The sequence below is a fragment of the Macaca nemestrina genome, chromosome 6 (assembly GCF_043159975.1).
Source record: "Macaca nemestrina isolate mMacNem1 chromosome 6, mMacNem.hap1, whole genome shotgun sequence".
Lineage (NCBI taxonomy): Eukaryota > Metazoa > Chordata > Mammalia > Primates > Cercopithecidae > Macaca > Macaca nemestrina.
In genome coordinates this window covers 105,871,853-105,891,286 of record NC_092130.1, presented here as the reverse complement: position 1 = coordinate 105,891,286, position 19,434 = coordinate 105,871,853, and the positions used below count along the sequence as shown (strand labels likewise).

The 19,434-nt window shown below is 39.6% G+C and overlaps 1 protein-coding gene across 11 annotated transcripts in view; it reads left to right on the top strand.

The window, feature by feature from the left end:
- The window catches only part of LOC105475191 (RAD17 checkpoint clamp loader component), a 47,741-nt gene that overhangs the window by 8,016 nt on the left and 20,291 nt on the right, over positions 1-19,434 (top strand). For all 11 annotated transcript variants that reach the window (XM_011730264.3, XM_011730254.3, XM_011730261.3 and 8 more), the window contains 9 exons: positions 4,243-4,399; positions 7,423-7,559; positions 8,887-8,939; positions 9,024-9,149; positions 9,242-9,311; positions 11,903-12,014; positions 14,677-14,859; positions 15,989-16,074; positions 16,188-16,334. In XM_011730264.3, the coding sequence (XP_011728566.1) occupies positions 4,243-4,399; positions 7,423-7,559; positions 8,887-8,939; positions 9,024-9,149; positions 9,242-9,311; positions 11,903-12,014; positions 14,677-14,859; positions 15,989-16,074; positions 16,188-16,334 (1,071 nt within the window). The remainder of the gene's footprint in view (positions 1-4,242; positions 4,400-7,422; positions 7,560-8,886; positions 8,940-9,023; positions 9,150-9,241; positions 9,312-11,902; positions 12,015-14,676; positions 14,860-15,988; positions 16,075-16,187; positions 16,335-19,434) is intronic.

Sequence of the window (19,434 nt, the reverse complement as noted above, 5' to 3'; positions counted from 1 at the left end):
GTACATATATATATGTGTGTGTGTGTATATATATATGTATTGGGAAAAGTATTTTATGGTTTCAAAAGTTTTCCCCCTAAGGAGTTGGAGTTTAATCATATACTCTATTTATTTGTTTATTTAACTTTTTAGACACAGGGTCTTGCTAAAGACAGTTGCCTACACTGGATTGCAGAGGTGCTGTCATAGCTCACTGCAGCCTTGAACTCCTGGGCTCAAGCAGTCCTCCCACCTCAGCTTCCCGAGTAGCTGGGGACTACAAGCGTGTGCCACCACATCTGGCTAATTTTTAAAAACAATTTTGTAGAGATGGGGTCTTACGGTGTTGCCCATGCTGGTCTTGAATTCCTGGCCTCCAGTAGACCTCCCACCTTGGCATCCCACAGTGCCAGAATTAATAGGCATGAGCCACACCATGCCTGGCCCAAATCACTTACCCTTTATTTTACAGAAGTTTCAGTGATGTCAGTAATTAGAAAACGGTTTTGTTCAAAAAAATTGGGAAGATCTAGATTTATCAATGGGCAAACTAAATTTACTTTTCAAAATTTATTTTAAGTACAATATACCAAATATTTGCAGCGTTTAATTTTTCAGGACAACTTCTTTCCTTCAGAATTCAGTAAAACTCTGTTACAGTGTAGACAAATGGGATTAACAAAAGACTTCACGTTATAATGTGCTGATAAGAAACTACCTACTAGTTCTCTTACTGAAAGGGAAACTTGCTATGTGCCTATACCCACTCTGTCAGAAAACAGACACGTAAGTGTATTATTACATGAGAAAAATGTATAGTACTTGTGCATAGGCTTCTTTTTCTTTGTAAAGAAGTGATCTGTCTGGTATTATAGTTATCATTATTCAAGGTAGTTATGTTCTGTAAAGTTGCTGAATTAGCAAATACTGAACCATTATTTCTAAGAAAAACACTAAATTAGGTTTCTGCAAACCTCTGGTTACAACATTTTTGTCAACCCATCAATATATAGCCTTGTTGTATATGTGTTTTTGTTTAAAGTTATTTAATGTTCAGTCATGCTTCAGTTAATGATGGGGATACATTCTGGGAAATGCGTCATTAGGTGATTTCATTGTTGTGAGAATATCATAGAGTGTACTTACACAAACCTGTGGTATAGCCTATAGCCTGCTCTCCACCTAGGCTATATTTTGCTCCTGTGCTACAAACTCGTATAGCGTGTTACTGTATTAAATACTGTAGGCAATTATAACACAGTGGGAACTATATGTGTAAATAAACATACCTAAACATACCATTAAAAAGTACAGTAAAAAGGCCAGGCTCGGTGGCTCATGCCTATAATCCAGCACTTTGGGAGGTCAAGGCGGGTGGATTACCTGAGGTAAGGAATTCAAGACCAGCCTGACCAACATGGTGAAACCCCATCTCTACTAAAAATACAAAAATTAGCCAGGCATGGTGGTGTGTGCCTGTAATCCCAGCTACACGGGAGGCACAAGAATCACTTGAAACCGGGTGGCGGAAGTTGCAGTGAGCTGAAGATAGTGCCACTGCACCCCAGCCTGGGCAACAGAATGAGACTGTGTCTCAAAAAAATAAAAAAAAAAAAATTTGGTAAAAACATGGTTATAAAAAATAAAAAATGCTATTATAGATTTATATAGGGAACTTACCATGAATGGAGCTTGGACTGGAAGATGGTTAAGTCAGTGAGTGTGAGTGGTTAGTGACAGTCTAAGGACATTACTGCACACTACTGTCGACTTTTATAAACATGGTACACTTAGGCTACACTAAACTTAAAAAAATTTTTATTTAATAAACCTTCACTTACTGGAACTTTTTGTAAATGCCATGTTAAGGACTTTATGTAACTTTTTTACTTAAACTTTTAGATTCCTTCATAATAACACTTAGCTTAAAACACAAATAAATGGTACGGCTGTACAAAAATATTTTCTGTCTTTATATCTTTATAAACTTTTTTGTATTAAAAAAAATTTTAAGCTTCTTTTAAAATTAAAAATGAAGACACAAACATACATATTAGCCTAGGCCTACACAGGGTTGGGGTCATTAATAGCACTGTCTTCCACCTCTACATCTTGTCCACTGGAAGGTCTTCAGAGGCAGCAACATGTAAGGAGCTGTCGTCTCTTATGACAACAGTGCCTTCTTCTGCAGTACCTCCTGAAGGACTTGCCTGAGGCTGTTTTATAGTTAACTTTTTGTTTTGTTTTGTTTTGTTTGAGACAGAGTTTCACTCTTGTTGCCCAGGCTGGAGTGCAGTGGCGCGATTTCGGCTCACTGCAGCCTCCGCCTCCCTGGTTCAAGCGATTCTCTTGCCTCAGCCTCCTGAGTAGCTGGGATTACAGGAGTGCGCCACCACGCCCGAGTAGTTCTTGTATTTTTAGTAGAGACAGGGTTTCACCATATTGGCCACACTGGTCTTGAACTCCTGACCTCAGATGATCCACCTGCTTCAGCCTCCCAAAGTGCTGGGATTATAGGCGTGAGCCACCATGCCCGGCCAACTTTGTTTTTTTTTTTTTAATAAGAACAAGTAGATTCTAATAATAAAGATATGACACTGTAAATATATAAACCAGTAACATAGTTGTTTATTATAATTATCAAGCATTATATATTACACATAATGAGATATACGTGTTACACTTTTATACAGCACAGTAGGTGTGTGTACACCAGCATTACCACAAACGTGAGTGATGTTTTGCATTATTATTACTAGGAATTTTTCAACTCCACTATAATTTTATGGGACTACTGTTCATATGTGGTCCATCATCGACTGAAAGTTGATTATTTGGCACCTGACTGTATATTGTTGATCCATATAATTTGAACTCATAGTGAACAGCACTATAACTCACACACTGCCCTTTTCAAAAGTGGAACAGGCTCTCTTTGTCCAAGGTACATAGGTTCTTATTAAAGGAAAACAAATAAGAATTATAGCCTGCCATAGTATGTAGAAAATCTTTTGATATTTCTGTAGCTTTAACTTTTTTTTTAAAAATCAAATTTACAGTATCAGGGAATGTTACTGGGATTAACAATCTCTAGTCTCTCATTAGAGTCCTATCTCTAGTAAATACGTTTGTTTTCTTTTCTTTTCTCTTTACTTTACTTTTCTTTTTTTTTTGAGACAGGATCTCACTTTAATGCCCAGGATGGAGTGCAGTGGCACAATCTTGGCTCATTGCAGCCTCCACCTCCCAGGCTGAAGCGATTCTTCCACCTCAGCCTCCTGACCAAGTGGGACTATAGGCGCACACCATGCCCGGCTAATTTTTGTATGTTTTTTGTAGAGACAGGGTTTTGCCATGTTGAACAGACTGGTCTGAAATTCCTGGGCTCAAAAGAATCCACCTGCCTCAGCCTCCCAAAATGCTGGGATTACAGGTGTGAGCCACCATGCTCTTCCCGAATATGTATCTTAATATGCATTTCTTAAAGAATTTAGTAACCAAACTGAAGTCTTTCCATGAGAATATTGTATTTGTATAACAGTAAATTATATCATCCAATGAGATGTCTATATTAAGAATAAATTTTGCTGGGCACGGTGGCTCACTCCTGTAATCCCAGCACTTTGGGAGGCTGAGGTGGGCAAATAATGAGGTCAGGAGATTGAGACCATCCTGGCCAACACAGTGAAACCCCGTCTTTACTGAAAATACAAAAAAATTAGCCGGGCGTGGTGGTGGGCGCCTGTAGTCCCAGCTACTCGGGTGGCTGAGGCAGGAGAATGGCGTGAACCGAGGAGGTGGAGCTTGCCGTGAGCCAAGATTGCGCCGCTGCACCGCAGCCTGGGTGACAGAGCAAGACTCCGTCTCAAAAAAAAAAAGAGTTCAGGTAACCTCTTGTTTTAGACATCACCTCCCTAATTTAGCCAAAGTGTGGTGGTTTTAATTTGGCTACTAAGTAGTCCTTGGGAGGGACATAATGCAAAAATTGAGAAATTATCAGAAGCAGAATTTAGAGTTGAAGAATTACGATTCTCTTATTTCCATATTTGCAGATGTTTTTGTATGGAAAATGGGGGAAAAAACAATTAAAAAAAGAAAAAATAAAGTTGGTTTATTCCAGCAAGCATTATTATGAAATTTTAATTGCTTAGACATTCAGCAAATATTTATAGAAGTAAATGATATTTAGAATGAAAAGTCAGAAATAATATTCTAGCATTCCAGTGATTTTGGTTTTTAATAATAATTTGTATTTGATTTTAGGGTGGATCTATTTTATTAATAACAGGTCCTCCTGGATGTGGAAAGACAACGACCATAAAAGTACTATCAAAGGAGCATGGTATTCAAGTACAAGAGTGGATTAATCCAGTTTTACCAGATTTCCAAAAAGATGATTTCAGGGAGATATTTAATACTGGTAAGATTGGCTGTGAAGGTAGTGGAAGTAATGGGAAAAACCCATGCTTAAGGGAGCTTTCAGATAAACTTCTATGAGTGCATTTTTTCCCGTACTTCCCACTTTCAGAGGGATGGAATTTCACAGGCCAGATGTGATGGCTTTCACATGGGAGGCTGAGGCAGGAGGATTGCTTCAGGCCAGGAGTTAAAGACCAGGCTGGGCAACATACAAAGGCCTGTCTGCAAAAATAAAAAAATTAGCTAGGTATAGTGTTGTGCACCTGTAGTTCTAACTACTGAAGGGCTGAGGTGGGAGGATCAGTTGAGCCTATGAGTTCAGGGTTGCAGTGAGCTATAATTGTGCCATCGTGCTCCAGCCTGGGCAACAGAGTGAGACACTGTCCCAAAAAATAAATAAATAAAAGTTATTTCAGGAGAAGGAAAGAAAGCATGTCTCCAGTGGAAGAGAACGGAATTTTTGGAGATTAAGTCTTAACTGTTTTGTTAACATGTTCCGTTTGCATTATTTATCTACTTTTTACTAAGATCTGGCTAGGAGGTTAGACAGTATTAACTAAGGTATTTTATTTGTTAAATCAAGCCTTAAGATGTGTTAAAAAGAACTTGCCCCCCAAGAAGATAGCTTAGATCAGTAAATACCTGTTAGAACAATATCAAATGAAAGCAAAAGAACAGAGGTGTCTTTGGAATTTGGAAGGAGGCCTTAAGATAACGACTTAAAAATTGATAATAGTAACAATCTTATTTATTTATTTATTTATTGAGACAGAGTCTCACTCTGTCACCCAGTCTGGAGTGCAACCTCTACCTCCCAGACTCAAGCTGTTCTCATACCTTAGCCTCCTGAGTAGCTGGGATTACAGGCCACCGCAACCAGATAATTTTTGTATTTTTAGTAGAGATGGGGTTTTTGCCATGTTAGCGAGGCTGGTCTCGAACTCCTGACCTCAAGCAATCCACCCGCCTCTACCTCCCAAAGTGCTGGGATTGTAGGCGTGAGCCACCATGCCCGGCAATAGTACCAGTTTAAAGATGTAATACGTTATAAGTTCATGCATATGCTTATGTACTTTAGCACTATCATTTTGTCTTTCATAGTTTTTCATATTGCAACTCTAGGTGGTGAAACTAGGGACAGCCAGATCTCCTAGGCCATTTTGAAGGGAAAGGTTTCTGTAGAAGGATAATTTTTTTTTTTTTTGAGATGGGGTCTTGCTCTGTTGCCAGGCTGGAGGGCAGTGGCGCGATCTTGGCTCACTGCAACCTCTGCCTCCCGGGTTCAAACAGTTCTCCTGACTCAGCCTCCAAGTAGCTGGGACTGCAGACCACCACACCCAGCTAATTTTTTTTGTACTTTTAGCAGAGATGGGGTTTCACCATGTTGGCCAGAATGGTCTCGATCTCTTGACCTCGTGATCCGCCCACCTTGGCCTCCCAAAGTGTTGGGATTACAGGCATGAGCCACCGCGCCCGGCTGACTTGTGGAAGGATAATTTTATTTTAATGTGGAGTGTTCCTCAAAATCCCTTGTCTGGACTCTTTAATGCACTCCCTTGTGCTACTAGTATTCCTTCCTGCTGGTGCTTTTGCTGTTTTCTTTTCCTTATTATTATTATTATTATTATTAATTTTGAGACAAAGTCTTACTCTGTCACCCAGGCTGGAGTGCAGTGATTTGGCTCACTGCAAGCTCCACGTCCTGGGTTCAAGCAATTCTCCTGCCTCAGCCTCCCAAGTAGCTGGGATTACAGGCGCCCACCACTATGCCCGGCTTATTTTTGTATTTTTTTAGTAGAGATGGGGTTTCACCATGTTGATCAGGCTGTTTTTGAACCCCTGACCTCAGGTGATCCAACTGCCTCGGCCTCCCAAAGTGCTGGAATTACAGGCGTGAGCCACCACACCCGGCCCATTATTATTATTATTTTTTTAAGAGACAAAGTCTTACTATGTTGTCCAGAATGAACTTGAACTTCTTAAGCGCTTAAGGGATTCTCATGACCCAGCCTCTGGAGTAGCTGGGACTACAGACGTGTGTTCCTGCACCTGGCTTTTACTGCTTTCTAAATAGTAGCATTACATTTGACAGTCTGATAAGCCTTAATTTAAACAGTCTTCCATGTGAAACATGCCTTCAGAGAGCTTCCCTCATTCTCAAGTTCACTAATCAGTCATTCTGTTTTTGTTGTTAAACCTTTATCACTCCAGTCTGGCCAACATGGTGAAACCCTGTCTCTACTAAAAATTCAATAATTAGCCAGGCATGGCAGTGCGTTCCTGTAGTCCCAGCTACTCAGGAGGCTGAGGCGGGAGAATCGCTTGAACCCGGGAGGCGGAGGTTGCAGTGACCCAAGATTGTGCCACTGCACTTCAGTCTGGGCGACAGAGTGAGATTCTGTCTCAAACAAACAAACAAACAAACCAAACCCTTATCACTGAAGGTAATTCATTAATAGGCTTGAACTCCTTTAGAGATTCTTCATTGGGTAGGCCAAAGTCATAAATATTTTTACCAATTGTATGAATGTTATGCTGACGGCTATGTTCTTAGGTCAGTTAACTCCATATTACACAGGGTCTCACTCTGTCACCCAGGCTGGACACAATCTCGGCTCACTGCAACCTCTACCTCCTGGGCTCAAGCTTTCCCCCCGCCTCAGCCCCGCAAGTAGCTGGGACTACAGGCACAAGCCTCCACGCCTGGCTAATTTTTGTATTTTTTTGTAGAGACTGGGTTTCACCATGTTGCCCAGGCTGCTCTTGCATTCCTGAGGTCAAGCGATCCACCTGCCTCAGCCTCCCAAAGTGCTGGGATTACAGGCGTGAGCCACTGCACCTGGCTACATGTTGACTCTTGTCTTTTGAAAGGAATATCCTATTTTAAATTTAAATGATTTTTCCTAATTAGGAAACAGTCTACAGTATTGTGAGATGCATCAAATGTGTGTGTGTGCATACAGTTGTTTAATATTAATGTATATAATTTGTTGAAAATAAAAGTGGTTATGTGTTTCCTTTCAGAATCAAGCTTCCATATGTTTCCCTATCAGTCTCAGATAGCAGTTTTCAAAGAGTTTCTACTAAGAGCGACAAAGTATAACAAGTTACAAATGCTTGGAGATGATCTGAGAACTGATAAGAAGATAATTCTTGTTGAAGTAAGGACAATTTTTAAAATCTTTATTTTATTTTATTTTATTTTTTATTTGAGACGGAGTCTTGCTCTGTCAGTGTCACCCAGGCTGGAGTGCAGTGGCGCAATGTTGGCTCACTGCAAGCTCCACCTCCCAGGTTTACGCCATTCTCCTGCCTCAGCCTCCCCAGTAGCTGGGACTGCAGGCGCCTGCCACCATGCCCGGCTAATTTTTTCTATTTTTTAGTAGAGACGGGTTTCACCATGTTAGCTAGGATGATGTCGATCTCCTGACACCTCATGATCTGCCCGCCATGGCCTCCCAAAGTGCTGGGATTATAGGCGTGAGCCATTGTGCTCAGCCTAAAATCTTTTTTTTTTTTTTGAGACAGTCTTGCTTTAACTCCTAGGTTGGAGTGCGGTGGTGCAGTCTTGGCTCACTACAACCTCCGCCTCTTGGGTTGAAACAATTCTCATGCCTCAGCCTCCCCGAGTAGCAGGGATTACAGGAACCTGCCACCATGCCAGCCTAATTTTTGTATATTTAGTAGAGATGGAGTTTTGCCATGTTGGCCAGGCTGGTCGCGAACTCCTGACCTCAAGGTAATCTGCCTGCCTTGGCCTCCCGAGTGCTGGGATTACACATGTGAGCCACTGCACCCAGCCAACTTTTAAAATCTTGCTGTAGGTATTGACTAAACAATTGTGAGATATATCTTACATGATAATGTTAATTGTCTCTATAGTAGTGATATTGGTAAAATACAACACAAAGGCTTTGTAATAGAAACCTAAAGTCTTTTTTAGTAAACTTGAATGGAATAGCTGTAGGATAAGGAACATTAAAATTTTAATGGTTTAAGCATAGAAAAACAAAAGAAAAGTTTGGAAAATTACTTCCTAGTGAAAATACTGTAACTGGAAAGCAACCGTAAGAAATTTGGTCTAAAAATTGGGATCCCCTTTGATGTATATTACACAGGGTCTCACTCTGTCACCCAGGCTGGACACAATCTCGGCTCACTGCAACCTCTACCTCTTGGGCTCAAGCTATTCCCCCCGCCTCAGCCCCGCAAGTAGCTAGGACTACAGGCACAAGCCTCCACGTCTGGCTAATGTTTGTATTTTTTTGTAGAGACCGGGTTTCACCATGTTGCCCAGGCTGCTCTTGCATTCCTGAGGGTATCATTCCTGGGGTATCATCTATTTCATGTTTCCCTTCACTTCTATGAAAGTTCTGTTTAAAATACATTGAATAAATATTTTTTTGCCTATCTCAATAAATATGAATCTGAAAAATAAATTTGCAATGGAATAAAACTATACTATTATTTATTTTTTATTTTCAATAGGATTTACCTAACCAGTTTTATCGGGATTCTCATACTTTACATGAAGTTCTAAGGTAGGTTTCAGTGAAGTATTCTAAAACTCCAAATTAAATGAGAAGTGGCTTAAATTTCAACATTGCTGTATTTTGTTATTTTAGGAAGTATGTGAGGATTGGTCGATGTCCTCTTATATTTGTAATTTCGGACAGTCTCAGTGGAGATAATAATCAAAGGTTATTGTTTCCCAAAGAAATTCAGGAAGAGTGTTCTATCTCAAATATTAGGTAAGAAAGAAATTTCTGCTTATAAAGGTCACATACGTATTATATTTTTAAATTAATCATTTAACTGCTGTCTTTCTTTATAAAACTTTTAGTTTCAACCCTGTGGCACCAACAATTATGATGAAATTTCTTAATCGAATAGTGACTATAGAAGCTAACAAGGTAAGTCTCTGATTAATTAAACCTCACTTGATAACTATAGAAAGCCCAGCTTAAATAGTGTTATGTAAACTGAAGGAGTTGGAAACATGTATTATTTTAATTTTTTAGAATAAAAGCATTTTATTATATTCATAAGGCATACATGTCATTTTAGCAAATGTAGGAAATACTGATTTTCAAAATCTTTAATATTTTTCTATTAAACTTCCACTTTCACATTGAGGTAAATTTTTCTTTTGCTTGGTTTACTGTTCTAAATTGTGTCTATCATCAAGAAAATGTTTTCTGGCATGTAGGTGTGGTAGTTATCAACAATTCAACTCTTCCTGTTATCCTATTGTCACTTTTTAATTTTGACATTTTTTTAAATTGTAGTGAAAAACGTGTCATAAAATTTATCAACTTAACCATTTTCAAAGATACAGTTCAGTAAAGTATATTTACATTCATATACAGCTGTTGTCACTTTTTTTTTTTTTTTGAGACAGGGTCTCACTCTTTTGCTCAGGCTGGACTATAGTGGCATAATCATTGCTCACTGCAGCCTCGACCTCTTGGGCTCAAGTGTTCCTCCCACCTCAACCTCACAAGCAGCTGGGACTGCAGGCTGGTACCACCATGCCTGGCTAATTTTTTAATTTTTTTTTAGAGACAAGGTCTCCCTCTATTGCCCAGGCTAGTCTTGAATTCCTGGCTCAAGTGATCCTCCCTCCTCAGCCTCTGAAAGTGCTGAGATTTCAGGCATGAGCCCATGTGCCCGGCCTTGTTTCAATTTTAGTATGTCATTTTTTTCTATATCTCAAATCAAGATGATGTTAAAAAAAAAACTGATGGACCTTCTGCTCTCAGCATCATGGTTCTAGGGAATCCTACTGGTATAAATCAACCAAATCTTGCATGAAACATAATTTTTGTTGCACTGCTAGGACCACAGGAACTGAGGGAAGTCTCCAAGGGAGAGGTTGTTTTGAGGATTAAACACGTTAGTGTAGAGCACCTAACTGAATAAATAACAGATATTAATAGTGAAAAATGAGAAACAAACTGAGTCCTGTAATACAGGAAGCAATTACTGTGATGAATTATTATGCCATTAGTGTTTTGAAAATATTTAATGGGTCAGGTGCAGTGGCTCACGCCTGTAATCCTAGCACTTTGGGAGGCCGAGGTGGGTGTATCACCTGAGGTCAGGAGTTCATGACCATCCTGGCCAACAGGTGAAACCTCATCTCTAATAAAAATATAAAAATTACCTGGGTGTAGTGGCAGGTGCCTATAATCTCGGCTACTCAGGAGGCTGAGGCAGGAGAATCTCTTGAACCCAGGGGGTGGAGGTTGCAATGAGCCAAGATTGCACTACTTCACTCCGTCCTGGGCAACAAGAGCGAAACTCCGTATCCCCCACCCAAAAAAAAGAAAAAAAAATTACCTGGTCATGGTGGTATGCTCCTGTAGTCCCAGCTACTCAGAAGCCTGAGGCAGGATGGTCACTGGAGCCTAGGAGTTTGAGACTGCAGTGATCTAGATGACATGACTGTAGTCTGTCGTGGACAGACCTAGACCCTGTCTCTAAAAGAAAATCTACATTCTCTACTATAAGCGTGAGAACTGCAAATTGAGCCATGGTGCATGCCTGTAGTCCCAGCTACAAAGGCTGACAGCGGTGGGAGGATTAGTTGAGCCAGGGAGCTCAAGACCAGCCCAGGTGTGATATAGTAACACCTTGTGTCAAAACAAAAATTTTTTTTTTTTAGTGAATTGATTAGTTCAAGTGGCTCCGGTTTAAAAAAGAAGAAGAAGAAATAATTGGTGTAATTGTGGCTTTTTCATCCTCACCAGACTGTATAATGTGTTGAAAACCTGAGTAAAGGAATTTTCATGTAAATTTCATAAATTTGTCAGATTATTTTGTGTATATTTAGTTTTATCACATTCTATTGCATTTTGAGGGTTTGTGTGTGTGTGTGTGTGTACATATATATGTTACATATTTGTGTGTATATAGTGAGAGAGTAAAAACTTCAAAATACAACCTGGTCAAAGTGAAAAAGTAAAACAATACATTATTTAATATTTCCTGAAAGTATACCTTAAACTGTAATAAGTCATTGAAGCTTGTACCATTCATAGACCAGTGTTTAACATGGAGGCTTTTTAGTTTTTTATTATTATTTTAAGATAAGTTTTTTTTTCTGGCTCTATAGCCCAGGCTAGAGTGCAGTGGCAAGATCATAGCTCACTGCAGCCTTCATCTCCAGGGCTCAAGTGATCCTCCCACTTCAGCCTCCCGAGTAGCAGGGAATACAGGTGCATGCCACCATGCCCAGCTAATTGTTTTGATTTTTTGTAGAGATGAGGTCTTACTACCTTGCCTAGGCTGGTCTCAAACTCCTGAGCTCAAGTGATCCTCCTACCTCAGCCTCCTAAATTGCTGAGATTATGGGAATGTGCCACCGTTCCCAGCCCTTTTTAGTATTTAAGTTTAAAAGAATCTAATTTACTTTAATTAAGTTGAGAAAATAGGTTGGGGTTTTTTTTTGTTGTTATTTTTAAGAAAATACTTTTTTAAAAATTTAATTTTCTTATTTTAGAATGGAGGAAAAATTACTGTCCCTGACAAAACTTCTCTAGAGTTGCTCTGTCAAGGATGTTCTGGTGATATCAGAAGTGCAATAAACAGCCTCCAGTTTTCTTCTTCAAAAGGTAACTATGGAAGATACAGTCATGTGGCATTATATAGGTGACTGACTTTCTCTTAATTCATTCAGTGTAATCAAACATTTTAACTTATATTTGGTCTATACCTATTTATCCTTCTTTGTTATTGAGACAGTGGCTTAAAATTAAATATATACTCATGCGTATATACCCTTCTATGAATATGTTGTAGTATATATCCTTGTTTCTGTTTGAGATAGTTTACCTTTCAAAGTTAATTTAGAACGAGATTTCCTGGATAAAAATTCTGCCTCTGCCACTTACCAGTTATATAGTCCTATGCAGGTGACTCTATGTTTCTGTGCCTCTGTTTTCTCACCTTTCATGTGAGCACTTACTTCTTAGGGTCCTATGAAGAATATGTGAGGTGATACTTCCAGAGTGCTTCTTACAGTGCTTGATTCATATTAAGTGCTCAATAAATGGCCAGCCATTAATCAGTTTAATAATACTTTTGAAATTATTATTATTTATTTTGAGACGGAGTCTCACTCTGCCGCCCAGGCTGGAGTGCAGTGGTGTGATCTTGGCTCACTGCAAGCTCTGCCTCCCGGTTTCACGCCATTCTGCCTCAGCCTCCTGAGTAGCTGCCTACAGTCACCTGCCACTGGGCCCGGCTAATTTTTTTGTATTTTAAATAGAGATGGGGTTTCACTGTCTTAGCCAGGATGGTTGCGATCTCCTAACCTCAAGATCCGCCCTCCTCGGCCCCTCAAAGTGCTGGGATTATAGGCATGAGCCACCGTGCCCAGCCTGAAATTATTTTTATAATAATTTATGAGACATGTTTAGTAAATTTATTTCCTGTTAATATTGAAACATGTAAATTTATGAGATATGTTTAATAAATTTCCTGTTAATATGTAAAAAGATGTAGTAAAAAGATAGTTTCACTAATGGCAGTGAGTTACATTTTTACTGTAATGATCATAGTTTACTGCATAGTCCTTCAGAAGACATTTAGCAGACTACTTACTTAATGCTTAACATTGACAAATTGACATTAAAGAGTGGGCCAAGAACTATGTTAGCAATTATGTTTTTTTCATTTAATTCTCATATCAACCTAATGAGATAGACAGTACTTTGATTCAAATCCAGATCCTGTGCTCTTTCTGCTGTTCGAGGTAGCTTTTAAGTCATGCACTCTTGAGTTCTAAATAGTAGACTTAAAAATGAAACTTGGGGCAAGCATGGTGACTCATGCCTGAAGCCAAGGTGGGTGGATCACTTGAGCCTAGGAGTTTGAAACAAGCCTGGGCAACATAACAAGACCTTGTCTCTACAAAAAAATTAAGAAAAAAAATTTAAAACCCGAGAAATTTGATCACATGCGTATTCATAAATTGGATACTCTCAACATCAGTAGAGAGGTTGTTAAACATACACTGCAGAACCAGACTGCCTGGATTCCAGTCATTCACTCACTGATGACCTTGAGCCAATTACTTCACCTCTTTGTATCTCATTTCATTAACTGTCTAATAATAATTGGTCAGGTGCAGTGGCTCTCACCTGTTATCCCAACACTATAGGAGACTGAGGTAGAAGGAAGCTTCAACCTCAAGAGTCTGATACCAGCCCAACATAGCGAGACCTCATCTCTAATTATAAAAATATATATATAGCCAGCATAGTGGTGCATACCTGTAGTCCCGGATACTTGAGAGGCTGAGGTGGGAGGATCACTTGAGCCTGAAGGTTGAGGCTTCAGTGAGCTATGATTGTGCCACTGTACTCCAGACTGGGTGATAGAGCCAGACCCTGTGTCAAAAAGAAAAGGCCAGGCGTGGTGGGTCACGCCTGTAATCCTAGCACTTGGGGAGGCTAAGTCGGGTGGTTGGGAGGTCGTGACCAGCCTGGCCAACATGGTGAAACTCCATCTCTGCTGAAAATACAAAAATTTAGCCGGGCATATGCCTGTAATCCCAGCTGCTTGGGAGGCTGAAGCAGGAGAATTGCTTGAACCCAGGAGGCAGAGGGTGTGGTGAGCCAAGATGGCACCACTGCACTCCAGCCTGGGCAACAGAGTGAGACCCCATCGCAAAAAAAAAAAAAAAAAAATTCTCCCTTCACCGGGTTGTTATGAAGATTAAATTCAAATGTATCACATGCCAGGGACAGTATCTTGCACATAACACCATGAGAAACCAAGGCGATATGACAGTACAGGTTGAATATCCTTTATTTGAAATTTTTGGGAATAGAAGGATTGCAGATATTTTTTTAGATTTTGGAATATTTGCATTATACCAGTTGAAAATCCCTCGTCTGAAAATCTGAAATACAAAGTGCTCCAATGACCATTGCCTTTGAGCATCTTGTTGGCACTGCAAGTTTCATATTTTGGAGCATTTTGGAGTTTGAATTTTTGGATCACGAATGTCAACCTATATTGGAGATTGTGCTGTTGTGCATGTGAAAGTTTGAAATCTGCATTATGAAATAACTTGCAGATAACATTTTATTCCATTTTAATGTTTGTAACCCAAAGAGAATTCTGACTCGGTTAATGTCGTTTGTAATTTTTGTTTATTAGGAAAATATATTTTAATTAGAATATTTAGTGTAACTATATCTGAAGTGTTCTTAGTTTTAATTTTCATATTTTAATTTAAATATTGTCACTTGGGTGTATATTATTCAGGAGAAAACAACTTATGGCCAAGGAAAAAAGGAATGTCTTTAAAATCGGATGCTGTGCTGTCAAAATCAAAACGAAGAAAAAAACCTGATAGGGTTTTTGAAAATCAAGAGGTCCAAGCTATTGGTGGCAAAGATGTTTCTCTGTTTCTCTTCAGAGCTTTGGGGAAAATTCTGTATTGTAAAAGTAAGAAATTTTTACATTTTTTAAATCTGTTGGATATCACGTAGTCTTAAAATGGAAATAAAATGTCACTTCTAAAAAAATGTCATGTATTTTGGTTCTGCTCTAAGAGTTAGAGCTAGGTCAGATACTGTTTGCCTAGGCCTAAGACATAGTAGGAAAATAGAATATTTTCTGACCATGAGCAGGATTAAAAGTAAAAACATGCTATTGCAGGCCATATCCATGTGTGTAAATCTTTATAGTTTGCAGAAGATAAGACAGCAGATCATCTAGACTTTTGTGGCAAGTGTTGGTAGCCTAAAGCCCTCTTAATACTGGGCTCCAGCCAACAGAGCCTTAGACAAATTACCAGGTAGCTTAAGGTTTCTTTCAATCCTCTTGTATTTCTCTAGTTTACAAGCTTTCTGACTCCCCAACCAGAGATGTTTATTGCCTTTTCTGTCTTTTTTGATGACTGCTCCCTCTCAGTTCTTTCACTCCCTATTGCCCATTTTAGTGTCCCAAATAGTCCCTCCTTTTGATAGCAAATGCCTGTATTCAGTCTGATGATCCTGAAGGAAAGAAATTGGGATTTCTAAATGGAAACCTCCATACCATCTGAGGAAAATGGGCATCACTTAGATGGCAGTGAGGACATTCCTCTGTCACTGGATCCTCTTACTTTGAACTTGAGTGACTATTCCCACCTGATTCTTTTCTTTCTCTCCTTTCTTTTCCTCTCCAACATACGTTCATCGTCTCTTGCATTAGCAAATGGAGTTCGTATTCTTTCATGTAGAGAGCAACATCTTCGTACATAGTAGATAAGAGTAAAGACCACTGTATTGAGATGAGAGATCAAGGGAAGAAAGCAACCCCAAAGCTGGAAAAGGTGAAATGGGAGTGCATTAGGAAGTGGAATATTTTAAGTCTAGAAAAGCCGTAATCTAAGCATCAGAATTCTTAATTTAGTTCTTGCTAATATGGATAAAATAGATGCTTGCTTCCAGTTGTTTTTATTTATTATTTTTGAACAGTTTGCTTACTATGTTGGTATTGTATGTCTAAAATTTTCAGACTCTTCAAATGACTGGTGCTATATAATTATAAAGAAGGTATTATCTTTAATAATTTCAGCAATTTTTTATAGGAGCATCTTTAACAGAATTAGACTCACCTCGGTTGCCCTCTCATTTATCAGAATATGAACGGGATACATTACTTGTTGAACCTGAGGTAAGTTCTTTAATGACACTTAGTACAGGTTACAAAGGATATATTATTTGTGTGCATATATATTTGACCATTGCATTTTTGCCAAATTTAAGTATATATGCTTGTTTTTATAGGAGATAGTAGAAATGTCACACATGCCTGGAGACTTATTTAATTTATATCTTCACCAAAACTACATAGATTTCTTCATGGATATTGATGATATTGTGAGAGCCAGTGAATTTCTAAGTTTTGCAGATATCCTCAGTGGTGACTGGAATGTAAGACCATTTGACATTTGACTTAAAATGCTTATAGGTATTTCCTTAGAATTAAGAAAAGAAAGTTTACTTTTATCCCTAATTGCCTGACATTATTTTATGTGACTCTTCTTCATAACTATGCTAAAGTTAATGTATCCAACTCAGTGTTTATAATGAAGCTTCAGTAGCAAATCTGATTTTTCTGCTGATAATATAGTACCAATTGTTTCTAAAGTTATTTTCTGTGTGTGTGTGTGTGTGTGTGTGTGTGTGTAGACAGGGTCTCACTAGATCAGCTCAGGCTGGTCTCAAATTCCTGGGCTCAAACAGTCCTTTCGCCTGAGCCTCCCAAAGTGCTGGGTGCTGGGATTACAAGCGTGAACCACCACTCCTGTCTCTAAATTTTCTGGTTTTGTGGTTATGGTTTTTTTTTTTTTTTTTTTTTTTGGAGAAGAGGCTCTAGCTATAGCTATGTTACCCAGGCTGGTCTTGAACTACTGGGCTTAGGGGATCCTCTCCTCTCTGCCTTCCAAGTAGCTAGAAATACAGATACACACTACCATGCCCAGCTTATTTTCTTTTTTTTTTCGAGACAGTATCTTACTTTTTTGCCCATGCTGGAGTCCAGTGGTACAAAGTGGTTGCTCACTGCAACCTTGACCTTCTGGGCTCAAGCTATCCTCCAACCTCAGGCACTCCCCCATCCAGTAGCTGGGATTACAGGCAAGCACCACTATCCCTAGCTGGTTTTTTTTTTTTTTTTTTTGGGTAGAGACAGGGTTTCACCATGTTACCCATACTGGTCTCGAACTCCTAAGCTCAAGTGATCTGCCTGCCCTGGCCTCTCAAAGTGCTGGGATTACAGGCGTGACCCACCATGCGTGGCCCCAGCTTATTTTCTGATTTTAAAATTAATACATACTTGGCCGGGCGCGGTGGCTCAAGCCTGTAATCCCAGCACTTTGGGAGGCCGAGACGGGCGGATCACGAGGTCAGGAGATCGAGACTATCCTGGCTAACACGGTGAAACCCCATCTCTACTAAGAAATACAAAAAACTAGCCGGGCGAGGTGGCAGGCGCCTGTAGTCCCAGCTACTCGGGAGGCTGAGGCTGGAGAATGGCGTGAACCCGGGAGGCGGAGCTTGCAGTGAGCTGAGATCCGGCCACTGCACTCCAGCCTGGGCTACAGAGCGAGACTCCGTCTCAAAAAAAAAAAAAAAAAAAAAAAAAAATTAATACATACTCAAAATATGACAACCATTAAAAAGTAGATACAAGAGAAGGAACTGTACATGTTGCTACACTTTCTGCTAGTTTTTAAAATTTATTTCTTTTACGTATTTTAAACTATTTACTATAAAATTTGTATTTTGTTCTTAACGTCTTAAAACTGCCCTTACCAGTACAATAGCCACCAGCCACAAGTAGCTATTTAAATTTACTTAAAAATTCAGTTCCTCAGTCATACTAGCCACATCTCCAGTACTTGGTAACTGCATGTGGCTGATGGCTACTTTATTGAACAGCCCAGATACAAAACATTTCCATCATTGCAGGAAGTTCTGTTGGACAACACTGTTTTGATATGCTAATATTTCTGTGTGTTATAAATACTAAAATAAGGCTGGGCTCAGTGGGTCACACCTGTAAACCCAGCACTTAACGAGGCCGAGGCAGGTGGATTACTTGAGCTTATGAGTTTGAGACCAGCTGGGGAAACATGACGAAACCCTATCTCTACAAAAATGCCAAGAAGATTGCTTGGGTGTAGTGGTCCCAGCTACTCAGGAGGCTGAGGTGGGAGGATGGCTTGAGCCCGAGAGGCAGAGGCTGCAGTGAGTTGAGATCACACCACTGCACTCCAGCCTGGGCAATAGATCTGGACCTTGTCTCAAAAAATTAAAACATTGAAATAACAGTAATAAGTAAAATTAGGAAAGACACAGAAAAACCATTTATGATATAGAGCTTCATTACTCAGCAGTTGCATTTGCTTAACGTTTAAAATAATTGTTTCTTTTTTATTTTGAAATTTTCCAACCTATAAATAAATTAAAAGGATAGTACAGTGAACCAGGAGCAGTGATTCCTGCCACTAATTCTGCACTTTGGGAGTCCAAGGCAGGAAGATCACTTGAGGTCAGAAGTTTGAGAACAGCCTGGGAAACACAGCCAGACCGCATCTCTAGAAGAGATTTTAAAAATTAGCTAGGTATGGGCCGGGCGCGGTGGCTCAAGCCTGTAATCCCAGCACTTTGGGAGGCCGAGACGGGCGGATCACGAGGTCAGGAGATCGAGACCATCCTGGCTAACATGGTGAAACCCCGTCTCTACTAAAAAATACAAAAAAAACTAGCCGGGCGAGGTGGCGGGCGCCTGTAGTCCCAGCTACTCGGGAGGCTGAGGCAGGAGAATGGCGTAAACCCAGGAGGCGGACCTTGCAGTGAGCTGAGATCCGGCCACTGCACTCCAGCCTGGGAGACAGAGCGAAACTCCGCCTCAAAAAAAAAAAAAAAAAAAAATTAGCTAGGTATGGTGGCAGGCACCTGTAGTCCTAGCTATTTGGGAGGGTGAGGTGGGAGAATCACTTGAGCCCAGGATTTTGAGGTTACAGTGAGCTGTGATCGTGCCACCGCACTCCAGACTGGGCAACAGACCGAGACCCTGTTTTAAATAATAATACAAAATAACGAAAAGAGTATAATTGACTTGTTTGTGACACCAAGGATAAATGCTTGAGGTAGTGGATACCCCATTTACCTGGAGGTAATTATTATGCATTGTATCAAAATAACTCCTGTAACTCATAAATATACAGCTACTAGGTACCCTCACAAATTAAAAATTGAAAAAAATAATGATAGTTCAATGAATAGCTGCATATCCTTAACTTGTGTTTGGCAGTTTGCATATTTTGCCACTTTTTCTTAATCTGTATATTTACATATTTATTTCTGGCTGAATAATTGGAAAGTGTTAATAATTGTGAACATCATGGCACTTAATACTTAAGCAACATAAGAACATTGTTCTATTACAACTACCATAGCATTATCATACCCAACTGAAACTAAACTATAACTAGTAAATATAAGTGGCCTCCCAAAGTGCTGGGAT